A 14,504-nucleotide genomic window follows, 5' to 3' on the forward strand; every position below is an offset into this window, starting at 1 on the left:
AAAAAAAAAAAAAAAAATGAAGGGCATGGTGACCCACACCCAGGGCTGAGAGGCAGAAATGGGCAGGCAGACTCGTGGGGCTTGCTGGTCAGTCAGTCTAGCCCTAAGGCTCCAGACTAGAGAGAACTCTTGTCTATCTGTCTGTCATGTATGTGTACACACACACACGCACACATACACACGCACGCACGTGCGCATGTATACTAAGGAACAACAGATTGTCCTCTGGCTCCCATACAAATGCATGCACACACACATGCACACACACGCATGCGCGTGCACATGTGCTAAGGAATAACAGATTGTCCTCTGGCTCCTATACAAATGCACACACACACACACACACACACACACACACACACACACACACAAAACTGACTAACTGATAAGACTTCAGGGAACCTTCCTTTTCTGGCAAAATTATTTTTTGCTTTGTGACCAAAAATGTGTTGAATGTCAAGTAATGACACACCAGTTTTTAACAGAAGGTTATACTAAATTAATATTAGCATTTAAATACCAAGCACAGTACACAGCCAGACCTCTGTTTATCAGGAAGAAGAGCAAACTGAGAAGCAGCTGTCCCTGAGCTGAGCTCATCATTTCCATCCCTTCACCTGCTATGAAGACTTAGCTCAGTTCACACCCCCGCTCCATCAGCGTGCCTCTCTATTCTTAAGAACTGGGAACAACAGAGGAGGAGCACTCACCCCACACAGTACACATCTGGGGCCTGGGCGCTGTGGCTCAGCCAGGGCCGGAGGCATTCTTTGGGAGACTGTCCGTTCACATTGTATGTACCTACAAAAAACCTGTCACCAAAGAGACTCAATCAGTGACCTAGAAACAGTAAGTCTGAGGTTCAGTCTCTGTGAAATGGCATCTTAAGACATGAGAGATGGTCTGGCAGTGGTGGCACACACCTTTAGTCACAGCACTTGTGAGGCAGATGAAGGCGGATCTCTGTGAGTGTCAGGGCAGCCTGGTCTACAGAGCTAGAGGACGGCCAAGGCTATACAGAGAAACCTTGTCTCAAAAAAACAAACAAGAGAACACATAAAGAAATGTCCTATTTCATCTCCAATAATTATAGCACCAATGGGTGACTAACAGTCTGCCTCTGTGATAACTGAAAACAGTATAGGTCTTCTCCAAGCCAGGTGTGGTGGCACATGCTTGTAATTCCAGCACTTGAAACAGCAAGGAAGGAAGACAGCTGTGAGTTCAAGACCAGCCTGGGCTGCAAACTGAGTTTACGGCAGTCATGGCTGCATGGTGAGACACTATCTCAAACACACAAACAAATAAGCACGCAGGCCAGCCTTCTCTGAACATCCCTCCTTTCCTTAAATAGCCATTGTGGACTCATAAGCCATAAAAATGGCTTGGTTCAGTGGGAGCCACTGAAAGGAAAAAGATGGTAAGATGACAAGAAAGTGGCAGGAGCGGCCAGAGGTCATGTCTTCACCTAGAAACAATGGTCCCAGGGCAATGAGTTTTAAAGCTCCAGCAGAACTCTAAAAGCTTCCCTCATTTAATGTTTAGAAAGCCCAGCTAACGGGATTACTGAACGTCAACAAGTTTCATTTTCAATGGCTTTCTTCAAAGGCCTGGAGTGACCATGGGAACAGAAAGCCTCAGGCAGGTACTGGAGACTCGGGTACTACTCTTTGTTCTGGACTCATTTATCCCTGTAAATATCTCTGCAGCCACCAAGAGCTGTGCCACTCAACCCATCAACCACGGAGCCTGCCCAGAGGAGACACGGCATGTTCAGACACCTGCCCATGAAGAGCAACCAGAATGGGCACAGTGGCATGTATCTCTAACCCTGCATTTGTACAGCTGAAACAGGAGGATGACTTGACTCTTTAAGTTCTAAAGCAAGCTGGATAACATAGGGAGACATACCCTCCCCCATTCCCCCTCAAAAAGGGAATGCAATGATACTTTTTGAAAAGGAAAAACATCAAACAGAATAATTTCCTTCCAAATCTAAGGTTTGTGAGGCAGATGCTTAAATTCCAGAGAGCAGAATGGTCATTTTGCCTTGAAAAACCATTGATGTACATCTTAAAACCTCAACATTCCATAAACAGAGGCAGGGGACTTTCTGTGAGTTTGGAGCCAGCCTGGTCTACAGGACAAGTCCCAGGCCAGTCAGGACTATACAGTGACACCAGTCTCCAAAGAAAACTGTGAGAACCTAGGTAGCTACCTGAAGTTCTGGATGTAAGTATAATCCTCTTCCTTCTGCACCAGATGTGATTTCACGATTGTGTCTCGCAGTCCAAACTTCTGCATGGATAAAATGTGAGCCTTGTCTGATACCGTGATTGTGGAGGAGCGAACCATGTCAGTAATTTCAGACTTAGATTTATTCTGTCTGGAAAAATAAAAGCATTTTAGTCACATGTTGAGTCTGGCATGGAAAAGAAATATAAAGCGAGATGTTCCCACACTTTAGTGCATGGATCACACAGAATAAAGGAGTTCAAGTTAAACTTATTGCTAATAACAAGTGGGAGATTGAGTAAACTGATACGTCAATTACACAGTATATTGGTCTAGAGATTTTTTTCTGATAATATATTCATAGAATCCTAGGTCACAAAGGGACCTTAAATGAAAAAAGAAGGAAGACTAGGGACAAAGCTCAGTAGGCAGAGCACTCAACTTGTGTGCACAAGGCCCTGAGTTCAAGCCCTAGCACTACAAACGTAGAATTCCTGTTGGAGGGACTGGAACTCAGATGTGACAGCAATCTTTCTGCACCTTTGTGCCTCAGAGAGCAAGAATGTAAGGTCCTCTGCACCCGGTGGAATAAGCCAAAATAAAAAGGCAATGGAAGGGTGGAGAGATGGCTCAGCAGTTTAAGGGCACTAACTGTTCTTCCAGAGGTCCTGAGTTCAATTCTCAGCAACCACATGGTGGCTCACAATCACATGTAATAAAATCTGGTGCCCTCTTCTGGCCTGCAAGGACACATGCAGGCAGAATACTATATACATAATAAATAAATAAATCTTTTAAAAAAAGTATAAATAAGACCATCACTTAAAAAAAAGGCAATGGAAATTTAGACTGTACTATTTTTTTTTGTTTTTTTGTTTTTTGGTTTTTCAAGACAGGGTTTCTCTGTGGTTTTGGAGCCTGTCCTGGAACTAGCTCTTGTAGACCAGGCTGGTCTCGAACTCACAGAGATCCGCCTGCCTCTGCCTCCCGAGTGCTGGGATTAAAGGCATGCGCCACCACCGCCCGGCTAGACTGTACTATTATATAGTATTTATAGTCAGGAGATATATATATGTAATTCAAGAGTTAACATAAGAAAAACAAGACATATTCATTTACCAGGATCCTATGTTATAACCAAAGAAACTCGTTGAAGATGTCTTAATGAACTAAAGTATACAAGGCTCTAGAAGCCATTCCCAGCACTGACTAAATGACAAGTGTGGCGGTTTGAATAAGAACAGCCCCCACAGGCTCGTATATTTGAATGTTTAATTACTTACCAGGGAATGGCACTATGTGAAAGGATTAGAAGGATTAGAAGGTGTGGCTTTTTTGGAGGAGGTGTGGCTTTGTTGGAGGAGGTGTGGCTTTGTTGCGGTGGGTGTGGCCTTGTTGGAGGAGTATAACACTAGAGGTGGGCTTTGAGGTTTCAAAAGCCCACACCAGGCCCAAGCTCTCTTCCTGCTGCCTATGGATCAGGATGTAAGTCTCAGCTACTGCTCCAGCCTGCATGCCATCATGCTCCCCACCATGATGATGGAGGACTAAACCTCAGAAACTGTAAGCAAGCCCCAATTAAATGCTTTCCTCTCTAACAGTTGCTTTGGTCACGGTGTCTCTTCACAACAGAACACTGACTAAGATAACACATGAATATAGTACCACCGTTACTTCTATATCAACTATGGTTATATATACAGCACATGGTGGTTGGTACATGTTAATCTCAGCACTGGGAAGCCAGAGGCAGGCAGACCTCTGAGTTCAAGGCCATCTAGGATAGTCTAGGATAGCCAGGGCTACATAGAGACCCTGTCTCAAGAAAAATAAGGACAGGGGTGTGACTGGGGAGATGGCTCAGTGGTTAAGAACACCTGTTGCTCTTGTAGAGAAATCAAGTTCAGTTGATGGCTCACAACTGTCTGTAACTCCAGTTCCAGATATTGGTGCTGTCTTCCAACCTGAGGGCATCAGATACATACACACAGACACACAGACAAAACACTCATTCACATAAAATAAACCCTTAAAAAAAAGTCTTAAAGTGGGGCATGGATGTGCACACTTTTAATCCCAGCACTTGGGAGGCAGAGGCAGGCGGATCTCTGTGAGTTCAAGGCCAGCCTGGTCCACAGAGCAAGCTCAATGACAGTGAGGGATACATAGAGAAACCGTGTCTCAAAAAAAAATTTAAGAATATATAACATAGATACCAAAATGTTTTGAGAATGGTGGATTTCTGAATACATTCAAATTTGGGGGTTTCTCATTGTTGCTTAAGTGTAACTAAAATACTGACCAAAATGTATTTTATCTTGACAATATGATTCTACCATCAGTGGGAGACACTTAGAAAACACACTAAATACAATGTACATGATGGGAGAGAGGTAAAGAAAAAAATAAGTGTTTTCCAAGTCAGGAAAGTATAAAAAGAATGTGAGGAGGGAATAAAACATTTTCAGTTTCTTATCTTTTTTCTTGTTTTTTTAAAACAGAATTTTGCTGTATGGAGGAATGGCCTGTAAATCATGCAAAGACCAGAGTGGCCTTGAATTCACAAAGCTCCACCTGCCTCTACCCACCCCAGGATTAAAGGAGTGAGCCACCTTTGCTGGGTTTAAATTTTTTTAAATTATCTGTTTGTATGCACACATGGCCAGAAGAGGGCACTGTTCTTCCTCTCCATCTCTAGGCCCTCAGGCAGGCTGGAATAGCTTTCTCCCTGAACCTAAGGCTCCTGTTTGCTAAGCTGGAGTGGAAGGCAGCAAGTTCCAGTAACCCTCCTGTTTCCGTGCCCCATCCTCCTGTCCTGGGACCTGGATTACAAATGTTTTCACTGCTGTGAGTTTGAGGCCACCCTGGTCTACAGAGCTAGTTCCAGGACAGGCACCAAAGCTACAGAGAAACCCTGTCTCAGAAAAACACGTGTTCACTGAATAGCTGGTTGGTTACTCAGGTCTTGAGATCTAGACTCTGGCTCTCACAATAGCACAGTAAGTGCTCTACACTGCCAAAATATCTCTCCAAAACATTTTCTAAATCTCTGCAAGAGTGTTAGAGCGCTTACAAGTTCAAGTTCGAGTGTCTTATTTAAAAAAAAAATTAACACAGGTTCTGGGAATCTGAACTCAGATTAGTGAGACAATGCTTTGTCTACTGGGTCATCCCCTCTAGCCAACCTATGTAGTCTCTAGTCTTTCTTTCTTTCTTTTAATTTTTTTTTTTGAGACAGGGTTTCTCTGTGTTGCCCTGGCTGTCTTGGAACTCACTCTGTAGATCAAGCTGGCCTCAAACTCACAGAGCTATTCCTGCTTCTGTCTCCTAAGTACTGGGATTAACAATATGTGCCACCACTGCTCGGCATCTCTCTCCTCTTTTTTTTTTCTAAGATCTATTTTATTATTTTTAAGTATGCGCACGTGTCTCCCTAAGGATATGTACACGTGAGCACAATTCCCAGAAGAGAGCATCAGACCCCTGGAGCCATGTGGTTGCCGGGAATCAAACCTGAGTTCTCCATAAAAGCACCAGTGCTCTTAACTACCGAGCCATCTCTCCACCCACTTATCACTTGTCACCTGAATCTCCTCAGCTCTAAAACAGTAAAGTACAGAACTCTGACGTAAACAACAGTCCCTATAAGTGGATGCAGCTTACACAGTAAGAGAGCTGTGTCACACACATCAGGGACATTTCTTAGGCTTCAGCCACTTGGAACAATTTATGTTATACACAGTTGAGAGATTCTCTGATGAATACAGTCTCACTCATAAGAGATACAAATGAAGTGAAGGTTGCGTTACCTTGTGGGGCAGTTTTCTGGCTTATCTGAACACCTGGCCCCAGAGCTCTGGTCCATAAGCAGGCCTCTCCCATTTGTCCTTGAGCTGTCCAAGTTGGAGCCACCTGAGGAGAAGAAATTAAAGTATATTAGTGTGATAGTATAAAGTATACACACAGACCACAGCTTCTAGACGCTCGCCAAGGAACCACTAGCAGTCTGCATCCTGCTTGGAAACCCTGCAAAGCCCATGCTTGCCCTCAGATGGTATGCGCCACCACTGCCCAGTTTGGAAGAGATTTGTTAAAAGCAAGATAAATGTAGAAAGAAAAATTAGCCAGGTGGTGATGGCATACACCTTTAATCCCAGCACTCGAGAGGCAGAGATGGGTATATCTCTGAGCTTGAGGTCAGCCTGGTCTACAGAGTTATTTCCAGGACAGCCTGGGCTACCCAGAGAAACCCTGACTCAAAAAACAAAATAAAACAAACAAACAAAAAAAAAACCAACCAGCCAAACCAAACCAAAAGAAGAAAAAGAAAGAAAAGAAAAGAGAAAAGAAAAAAGAAAATTAGGGGTTGAAGCGATGGCTCAGCAGTTAAAAGTACATACTGCTCTACCACAGGGCCAGACTTGGGTTCCCAGCACCCATATAGGTGGCTCAAAATCCCAGCTGTAATTGTAACTCCCACTCTGGGAAATCTATGTCTCTGGCCTCAGAGGGCAAGGGCACTCACTCACCTGCACATATCCGTACCAACTACCCAAACTTCAACACACACAAATATGCATAATTAAAAATACTAAAGACAAATCTTTAAAAAGAAAGAAAATTGGCTGGGCATAGTAGTGCACAACTTTAATCCCAGCATTCAGAATGCAGAGGCAGGTGGATCTCTGTAAGTTCAAGGCCAGCCTAGTGTATTTAGAGAATTCTAGGTCTGACAAATATATATACATACGTGTGTGTGTGTGTGTGTGTGTGTGTGTGTGTGTGTGTGTGTAGTGAGATCTTAACTCAAAACTTATCTCAAACAAACAAGGAAATAAACCAAAAACAAGGTGGAGGAACTGGGAAGGTGACTCAGTGGGTAACAACACCCGTTGTGGGATAATTTTTTTTTAATTTATTTATTATGTATATGGTGTTCTGGGCACCAGATCTCAGATCTCATTATAATGGGTGTGAGCCTTCATGTGGTTGCTGGGAATTGAACTCAGAACCTCCGGAACAGCAGTCAGTTCTCTTAACCTCTAAGCCATCTCTCCAGCCCAGGATAATCTTTTTGTATGCTGTGAAGATGTCTCTGCCAAGGCACCTTCTGGTTGGTTTAATAAAGAGCTGAATGGCCAATAGCTGAGTAGGAGAGGACAGGCAGGACTTCCAGGAAGAGAGAGGAACTAGAGGGAAGAATCAGAGAGGCAGGGATTCACCAGTGAGATTCAGAGAAGTCAAACATACAATATGAAGGAAAGGTAACAAGCCACATGGCAGAACATATATTAATATAAGTGGATTAATTTAAGTTTTAAGAGCTAGTTGGGAACAAGCCTAAGCTAAGGCCAAGCTTTTACCACTAATGAAAAGTCTCTGTGTCATTATTCGGGTACTGGCAGTCCAAAGAAAGACCAGCACACAACACTTGCTCTACAAGCACGAAAAACAGCTCAAACCCCTAGAACCCATTTAAAAAAGTCAAACACGTGCTTGTGACTCCAGCATTGTAAGGGGAAGACAAGTGGATGGATTCTAAGAACTTACTGGCTAGCCAGCCTAGCTGAAATGTTGAGCTTTCTTCGGGTTCAGTGAGACCCTGTCTCAAGGCAAAGAGGCAGACAGTGACAGCAGAAGACACTCAACATCTCACCTGGCACAGCATGCACACCTGCACACTCAACGTGTGGTGGCTTGAATAAGAACGGCCCCCCTAGGCTCATATATCTGGGTGCTTGGTCATTATGGAGGGGCACCACTTGGCAGGGATTAGGAGGTGTGGCCTTGTGAGAATAGGTGTGGCCTTGTTTAGTGGAAGTGTATCACTGTAGGTGAACTTTGAGGTTTCAGAAGCTCAAGCAAGGCCCAGTGGCTCACTTTCTCTTTCTGCGGCCTGCCAATCCAGATGCAGAACTCTCAGTTGCCTCTCCAGCACCATGTCTGTCTGCACACTGCCATGCTTCCCACCATGATGATAACGGACTAAACCTCTGAAACTGTATATAGCACCAATTAAATACTTTCCTTTCTAAGAGTAGTTATGGTCACGACATCTCTTCATAGCAATGAAACTCTGACGAAGACATGCATGAACTACACATATACACACAAAAGGAATGCAAGACAAGTATAATGATACATATAGTAATCTTCGCCCTTGGTAGGCTAAGGCAGGATTACCACAAATTCCAGGCCAGCCTGGGCTACAATGTGAAACCTTGACCCAAACAAACAAGGAATGCACTATGGATTATAAAGACACCAAGAAAAAGGGAGGGGGCTGGAGAGCTGGCTGAGTGGTTAAGAGTACTTCTTGTTCTTGCAGAAGACCCAGGTTAGATTCTAGGCATGCACATGGCAGCTCACAATCCCCTGTAACTCCAATCGCAGGGATCCAATGCCCTTTTCTTATCTCTGCAGCCACCAGACATGCATGTGGTGCATATACATACATATAAGCAAGGCACACATACTCATAAAAAATTCATTTAATAAATAAATCTTGCCATGCAGCAGTGGTACACGCCCTCAAACCCAGCATTTGGGAAGCAGATACAGGAGGAGCTCTGTAAATTCAAGGCCAGCTTAGTGTACAGAACAAGTTCCAGAATTTATAGCAATCCTAGGTGGAGACCGGAAGTCAGAAGTTCAAAATCACCTTCAACTACACAGTGAATTTGAGTCTAGGATTCATGAGATCCTTTCTCAAAGAAAATGAAAAACAAAACAAAACAAAACCAAACCTGTGACTTCCTCCACAAACACAATTCTTTTGCTGTCATCTGATGATGTGGGATTTCCCTCTGTATGCTGTGATTACCACTAATGAATAAAGAAAGTGCTCTGGACCTATAGCAGGGCAAAACTTAGTCAGGCAGGGAAACTAAGCTAAATGCTGGGAGAAAGAAGGGCAGAGTCAGAGAGAAGCCATGTAGCCCCACCAGAGGCAGAGGGAACTTTAGCTGGTAAACCACAGCCACGTGGCAATACACAGACTAATAGAAATGGGTTAAATTAAGATATAAGAGTTAGCCAATAAGAAGTTAGAGCTAATAGGCCAAGCAGTGATTTAAATAATATAGTTTCTGTGTGATTATTTTGGGGCTAAGCGGCCGGGTACTAACTAGCAGCCTCTGCCAACAATCTGAGAAGCAAGAACAACATACCAAGAGCAATTAGTACACTTGATGAGAGCCCTTAGCTTCTAATACTATTTTCCAACACTGGGCCCCTGAGAAGTATGGTTATTTGGGGACTGAGAAGGAAACACACAAAGTGGGCCTGAAACCCAACAGCACTAGAAAGTAGGAAAGCGCTAAAAATATGTAAATAAACACCAAATAATCACCAAGATAATAAAACAAGTGAGAAGACATAACTCTCCCCAGAATTCCAAGAAGCTCACTCGTATGGCGGCTTCCTTCAGAGAGGAAGCTAACTCCATACATACTCCTTAGGGTGTACAGAGAGACTCCCTTCCAAATGATGAAGCACACAAAGGAGGAAAATCAAAGCTTTGTGGGGCAGAAATGTGCCAAATGGTCAGGCTCACCCGTGACGAGTCATGTTGATAACTTATACCCTTGACCATACACTGTTCCCTCCTGCTACAGGGGCCTGGGCTCCTACGAGCCATCTTCTCCTGTCTTCTCGACCTCTGTAGCCCAGCCTCATCTCAGCCCTGCCATTGCCTGCTGTTTACAGCAAGTGATAAGCATATGGCTGGACCCAGCAGTCCACCAGTCTGTGGCTCTGTCCACGCTCACCCCTTTGAAGTAAGTCCTCATGGATGTCACTGTTTTCTTTGGGAACTAGTCCTTGGGGGTTCCTCCCTTTTCTACCTATACCCTAGCAAGATCCTAAGCGAGACAGCTCTGCCCTCGGACTTTAACCTCATTTGGACTCGAGGTTTAATTTTTCATTTGTTTTTGATGGTAGTGCTGGAAATTTTAAACACTTTTTCCCATGGAGACATCTCCCCAGCCAGTTTCAGGATTTAAAAAACTATGCACATGGCTTGCTCTCTCTCTCTCTCTAAGATTTTTTTCATCTTATGCGTGTGAATGTCTTGCCTACATGTATGTATGTGCACCACCTGTGTGCCTGATGCCCAAGGAGGTTAGAAGACAGCATAGAATCTCCTGGAACAGTGGGCCACCATGCGGGTGCTGGAAACTGAACCTGGGCGCTCTGCAAGAGCAGCCAGTGCTCTTAACCTCTAGGCCTTCTCCCTAGCACCTCCACATGGGTCTCTTGCTACATAAATGCAAACGAACACAAGGAGAACAGGTTAGGAGTGGGGCTCCATTGACCACTTAGAGAAAATGGCAGACAAGCTGACCATGAGGGACTGTCAACTTTGCTAAGAGCTCACTAAGGAAAATGGAGATACACCATCCAGTGAGAAGGCTCAGTAGGCAAAGGCGCTTGACACCAAGCATGGCAATCCGAGTTTAATTCCTGGGACCCATGTGGTGAACTACCTCCCCCTAACTATTCTCTGACCTCCAAATGGCCTCGAACTCATAAAGATCCACTTGCCTCTGCCTCCCAAGTGATAGAAACAGAGAACCTGTCACCAAGCAGGTGGTGACGGCGCACGCCTTTAACCCCAGCACTCAGGAGGCAGAGGCAGGCAGATCTCTGAGTTCCAGACCAGCCTGGTCTACAGAGTGAGTTCCAGGACAGAGTTATGGCTATGTAAGAGACCCTGCCTCAAAGACAGGTAACAAAAATAAAAGAGGGAAGTTATTTGAATATTTGAAGCAGAGAAATGACCTCACCTAATACACTTGTGTACTTTAAGGTTTGCTGTGGCTGGCTGTGGCAAACTAACAATAGGCCTGATGTAAGGAGGTGCACGGACAGGAAGCTGCTGCTGTGGTCTTGATGAGCACTCCTGGACTTGGTTTGAAGGCAGAACTCGCTTCACTTGCCAATGAATTGAATGTATGTGTTAGTGTGGAAAAGGAAGAGTTCAGGATAACGCCTTGGTGTGTTTGCTTGCTTGCTTTAGGTCAGTTCTCTCTAAGAAGCTCAGGCTGTCCTTGAACAGCAGTGATCTCTCAAGTGCTCCAAGATTTGGGAGAATGCCCCACCCATCAAGGAGACTATTGAACAGGAAAAGCAGAGTGAATTTTCTAGACCCCTTAAGAATCTCCATCTACATCGTCTGAAAGCCTTGGAGGAAAATCTGTGAATAATAAACTTCATTGTGAACCCAGGTACTCTGCATGAAGCCACTGACCTCTGGGCCTCAGGAAGCCCCCAGTCAGACTGCTCCAGTTTACCCTGGGACACTATGGAAAACTGCATGATTAATGAAAATAAAACTTGCCTCATGGCATTCAAATAAACCAAAAACTAAGCAAATTCTCAGATTTGCATTTCTGCTCTCTACCTTCCACCTGATTCCAGTTCCTACACCCACACCCTGGCTTCATCTTTTGCATTCCAGTAAATGGCACCAGCACTCAACCAGCTGGGCAGAATATAAACCTCATACTCACTGAGCATAGCGGCACATGCCTGTAATCCCAGCACTCAGGAGGCCAGGGCAGAAGAATTGCCTCAAGTTTGAGAGCAGCCTAGGTTATAGGAAAAACTTTTCTATAGTACAAAATAAGAAGACAAAAGAATTTAGGGCTCCACTAGCATCATGGGACTTACCTATTTTCTCAGCACTTCCATATGCATGTGTGTGTGCATAAACTTAAAAATAAAAAGGTTTGCCTATTATTGCTATCATTATTTGATATCAAGTCAATTTTACTCAGACAGTATTTACGATCAAGCCTAATATGTGGCCCAGTTGAGAGCTTGCGCTCTGGGTCCCACCCCAGCCAAAATTGGTGGTGGTGCACACTTATAATCTAGCACTTAGTGGGCGGGGGAGGTAGGATCAGAAGTTCAAGGTCAGTCTACGCTACAAGGAGACTCCAACTCAGAAAAACAACGAAAGATGTGTAATCACTCACACTGGCTGCCAATCCCACTAACAGGTAAGTCTGGGGAGGAAGGGCTGGCTCCCTCTGGGCTACTCCCAGATGTAAAAAGGTACAGCAGGCCTGCACCATGGTCTCAGAGTGAAACTGAAGATAGCCTACTCTACCACCATCTTCCTGTGTAAATGGCAAGTCACTTCCTCATTTGGGTCTTCCTTTCTTCTCTTTAACATAGGGACATTAACATCGCCAGCTGGGAAATGTGCGGATGGAGCTCTGTAAGAGCCTAAGGAGCTGTGACAATGACTATGTGATGAAAAGGCCCCTTAGCGTGATCTACGGAGGGTGTGGCTCAGCCCACGGTTGAGAGTAATACATACGCTGTGGAAGCTGCCGTGTACCGCTCCATCTTGCCTGTTCTCTCCGTGGGACAGACCATCTTCATTCGTGACTATGAAGCACCATTTGGGGGATTTCCAGCCATGAGCAGTTCTCGGAACCTTTTCTCCCCAGGACCTGGCATGGAAGCTGGCTGTCAACTGCATTTCCGGCTCCATGGCACCACTATTCCCTCTCGCCAGAGCTTCCCTAGTTCCTCTCTGCCCCTCTCCAGCCTCAGCCCTCCAACCCTGTCACCCCGTCCAAGAGGTGACAAGATTTTTCCTTCCTTCTTGTGTTAAGTTACCAGGTCTAGGAATATTGTCCTTATTGACTTATTTGTTTAGAGATAGCAATTTACTATGCAATCCTGGCTGTCCTAGAACTTCATATGTAGACCAGGTTGGCCTCAAACTCAGAGCTCCACCAGCCTCTGCCTCTGGAGTGCTAGGATTAAAGGCGTGCGCCACATCACATCAGGCTCTCTTAAATATTTTTATTTTAACCCTCTTCTCTATCCCATGGCCATGCCTTACCTTGATTTCTGCAAAGCCTGGGCTTGTATTCACCACCTTCAACCCACTGAACCAACAGTCAGAAGAAAGCACCATTCTCTGGTCATGTATGTATAAAGTCACTCAATAACAAGGGTCACCTTTGAAATAAAACCTGAGCATCTGTGTATTTAACATACAAAGTCCTCTATAAATAACCCAGGCTGACTCTCTAGCCGCACTTCCCACCATCACCCCCACTGCTCTGAGCCCTCAAGCCACTCACACCAAAACTATTTACCTTTTTGCCATACCCCTGACCCTGTGTGTATCTCAGCCCACCTGACAATTGCATCAGCATCTGGTAAGCCACACTCCCTTCAACTCCAACTCAGAACTGCTACTCTGGTCCTCTCCTTCTACCCTCTTACTCTGCTTACTTCTCCTCCACACATCCCTTCTGTACGTCCTTCTCCCTCCCCTTTATTACTGGGAGGAAGTCAGGACAACTCTGTGAAGTTGGTTCTTTCCTCCCACCTTTATGTGGGTTCCTGGGCTTGCACAATAGTGCTTTATCAGCTGAGCCAGCTTGTAGCCCTCTTTAATCAGTTCTTTAAGTCTGGGGGAGAGGGGGGTCAGAAGATAACTTTGTGGGAACTGGTTCTCTCCTTCTGTCACTTGGGTCTCAGCAATTGAACTCGGGTTGTCAGGCATGGCAGCAAGTGCCTTTATCTGCTGAGCCATCTCTTGTTGTGGGATCCTGTATGCTGTGAATATGTGTTGTTCTCATTGGTTGATAAAGCTGCTTTTGTCTATGGCAAGCAGGATAGTCAGGCAGCAAATCCAAGCAGAGATGCAGGTGAAGGGTGGAGTCTGGGAGATGCTACCCAGTTGCCTAAGGAACAACATGCCAGCAGACAGGGAATGCCATGGTCACATGTCACCACACAGATTAATAGAAATGGGTTAATTTTTTTTTGAAATGGGTTAATTTTAATGTATGAGTTAGCTAGTAGTAAGCCTGAGCCATTGGCCAAACATTTATAATTAATATGAAGCCTCAGGAACTGGTAGGCAGAAGAAAAACCTCTAGTTACAATCTCTACAGTCCAACTTTGAGGGATTTTCTTTAAAAGATATACTTATTATGTATACAGTGTTCTGCCTGCATGTATGCCTGCACATCAGAAGAGGGAGCCAGATCTCTTTACAGATGGTTGTGAGCCACCAGGTGGTTGCTGGGAATTGAACTCAGGACCTCTGGAAGAACAGCCAATGCTCTTAATCCCTGAGCCATCTCTCCAACCCTTTGAGGGATATATATATGCCTCTACCTCCCAAGTGCTGAGATTAAAGGCATGTGCCACCACACCCAGATTTACTTCTTTACTTTTTTTTTTTTTTGGTTTTTCTAGACAGGGTTTCTCTGTGGCTTTGGAGCCTGTCCTGG

General features: G+C 44.7%; 1 protein-coding gene across 3 annotated transcripts in view; it reads right to left on the minus strand.

The window, feature by feature from the left end:
- Inpp5b (inositol polyphosphate-5-phosphatase B) overlaps nt 1–14,504 on the minus strand; it is a 69,833-nt gene that overhangs the window by 24,948 nt on the left and 30,381 nt on the right. For all 3 annotated transcript variants that reach the window (XM_026781935.1, XM_026781934.1, XM_026781936.1), the window contains 3 exons: nt 6,045–6,147; nt 2,219–2,386; nt 711–812 (listed from right to left, as the gene is read on the minus strand). In XM_026781935.1, the coding sequence (XP_026637736.1) occupies nt 711–812; nt 2,219–2,386; nt 6,045–6,147 (373 nt within the window). The remainder of the gene's footprint in view (nt 1–710; nt 813–2,218; nt 2,387–6,044; nt 6,148–14,504) is intronic.

This window comes from Microtus ochrogaster, chromosome 10 (assembly GCF_000317375.1).
Source record: "Microtus ochrogaster isolate Prairie Vole_2 chromosome 10, MicOch1.0, whole genome shotgun sequence".
In the NCBI taxonomy this organism is placed as follows: Eukaryota; Metazoa; Chordata; class Mammalia; order Rodentia; family Cricetidae; genus Microtus; species Microtus ochrogaster.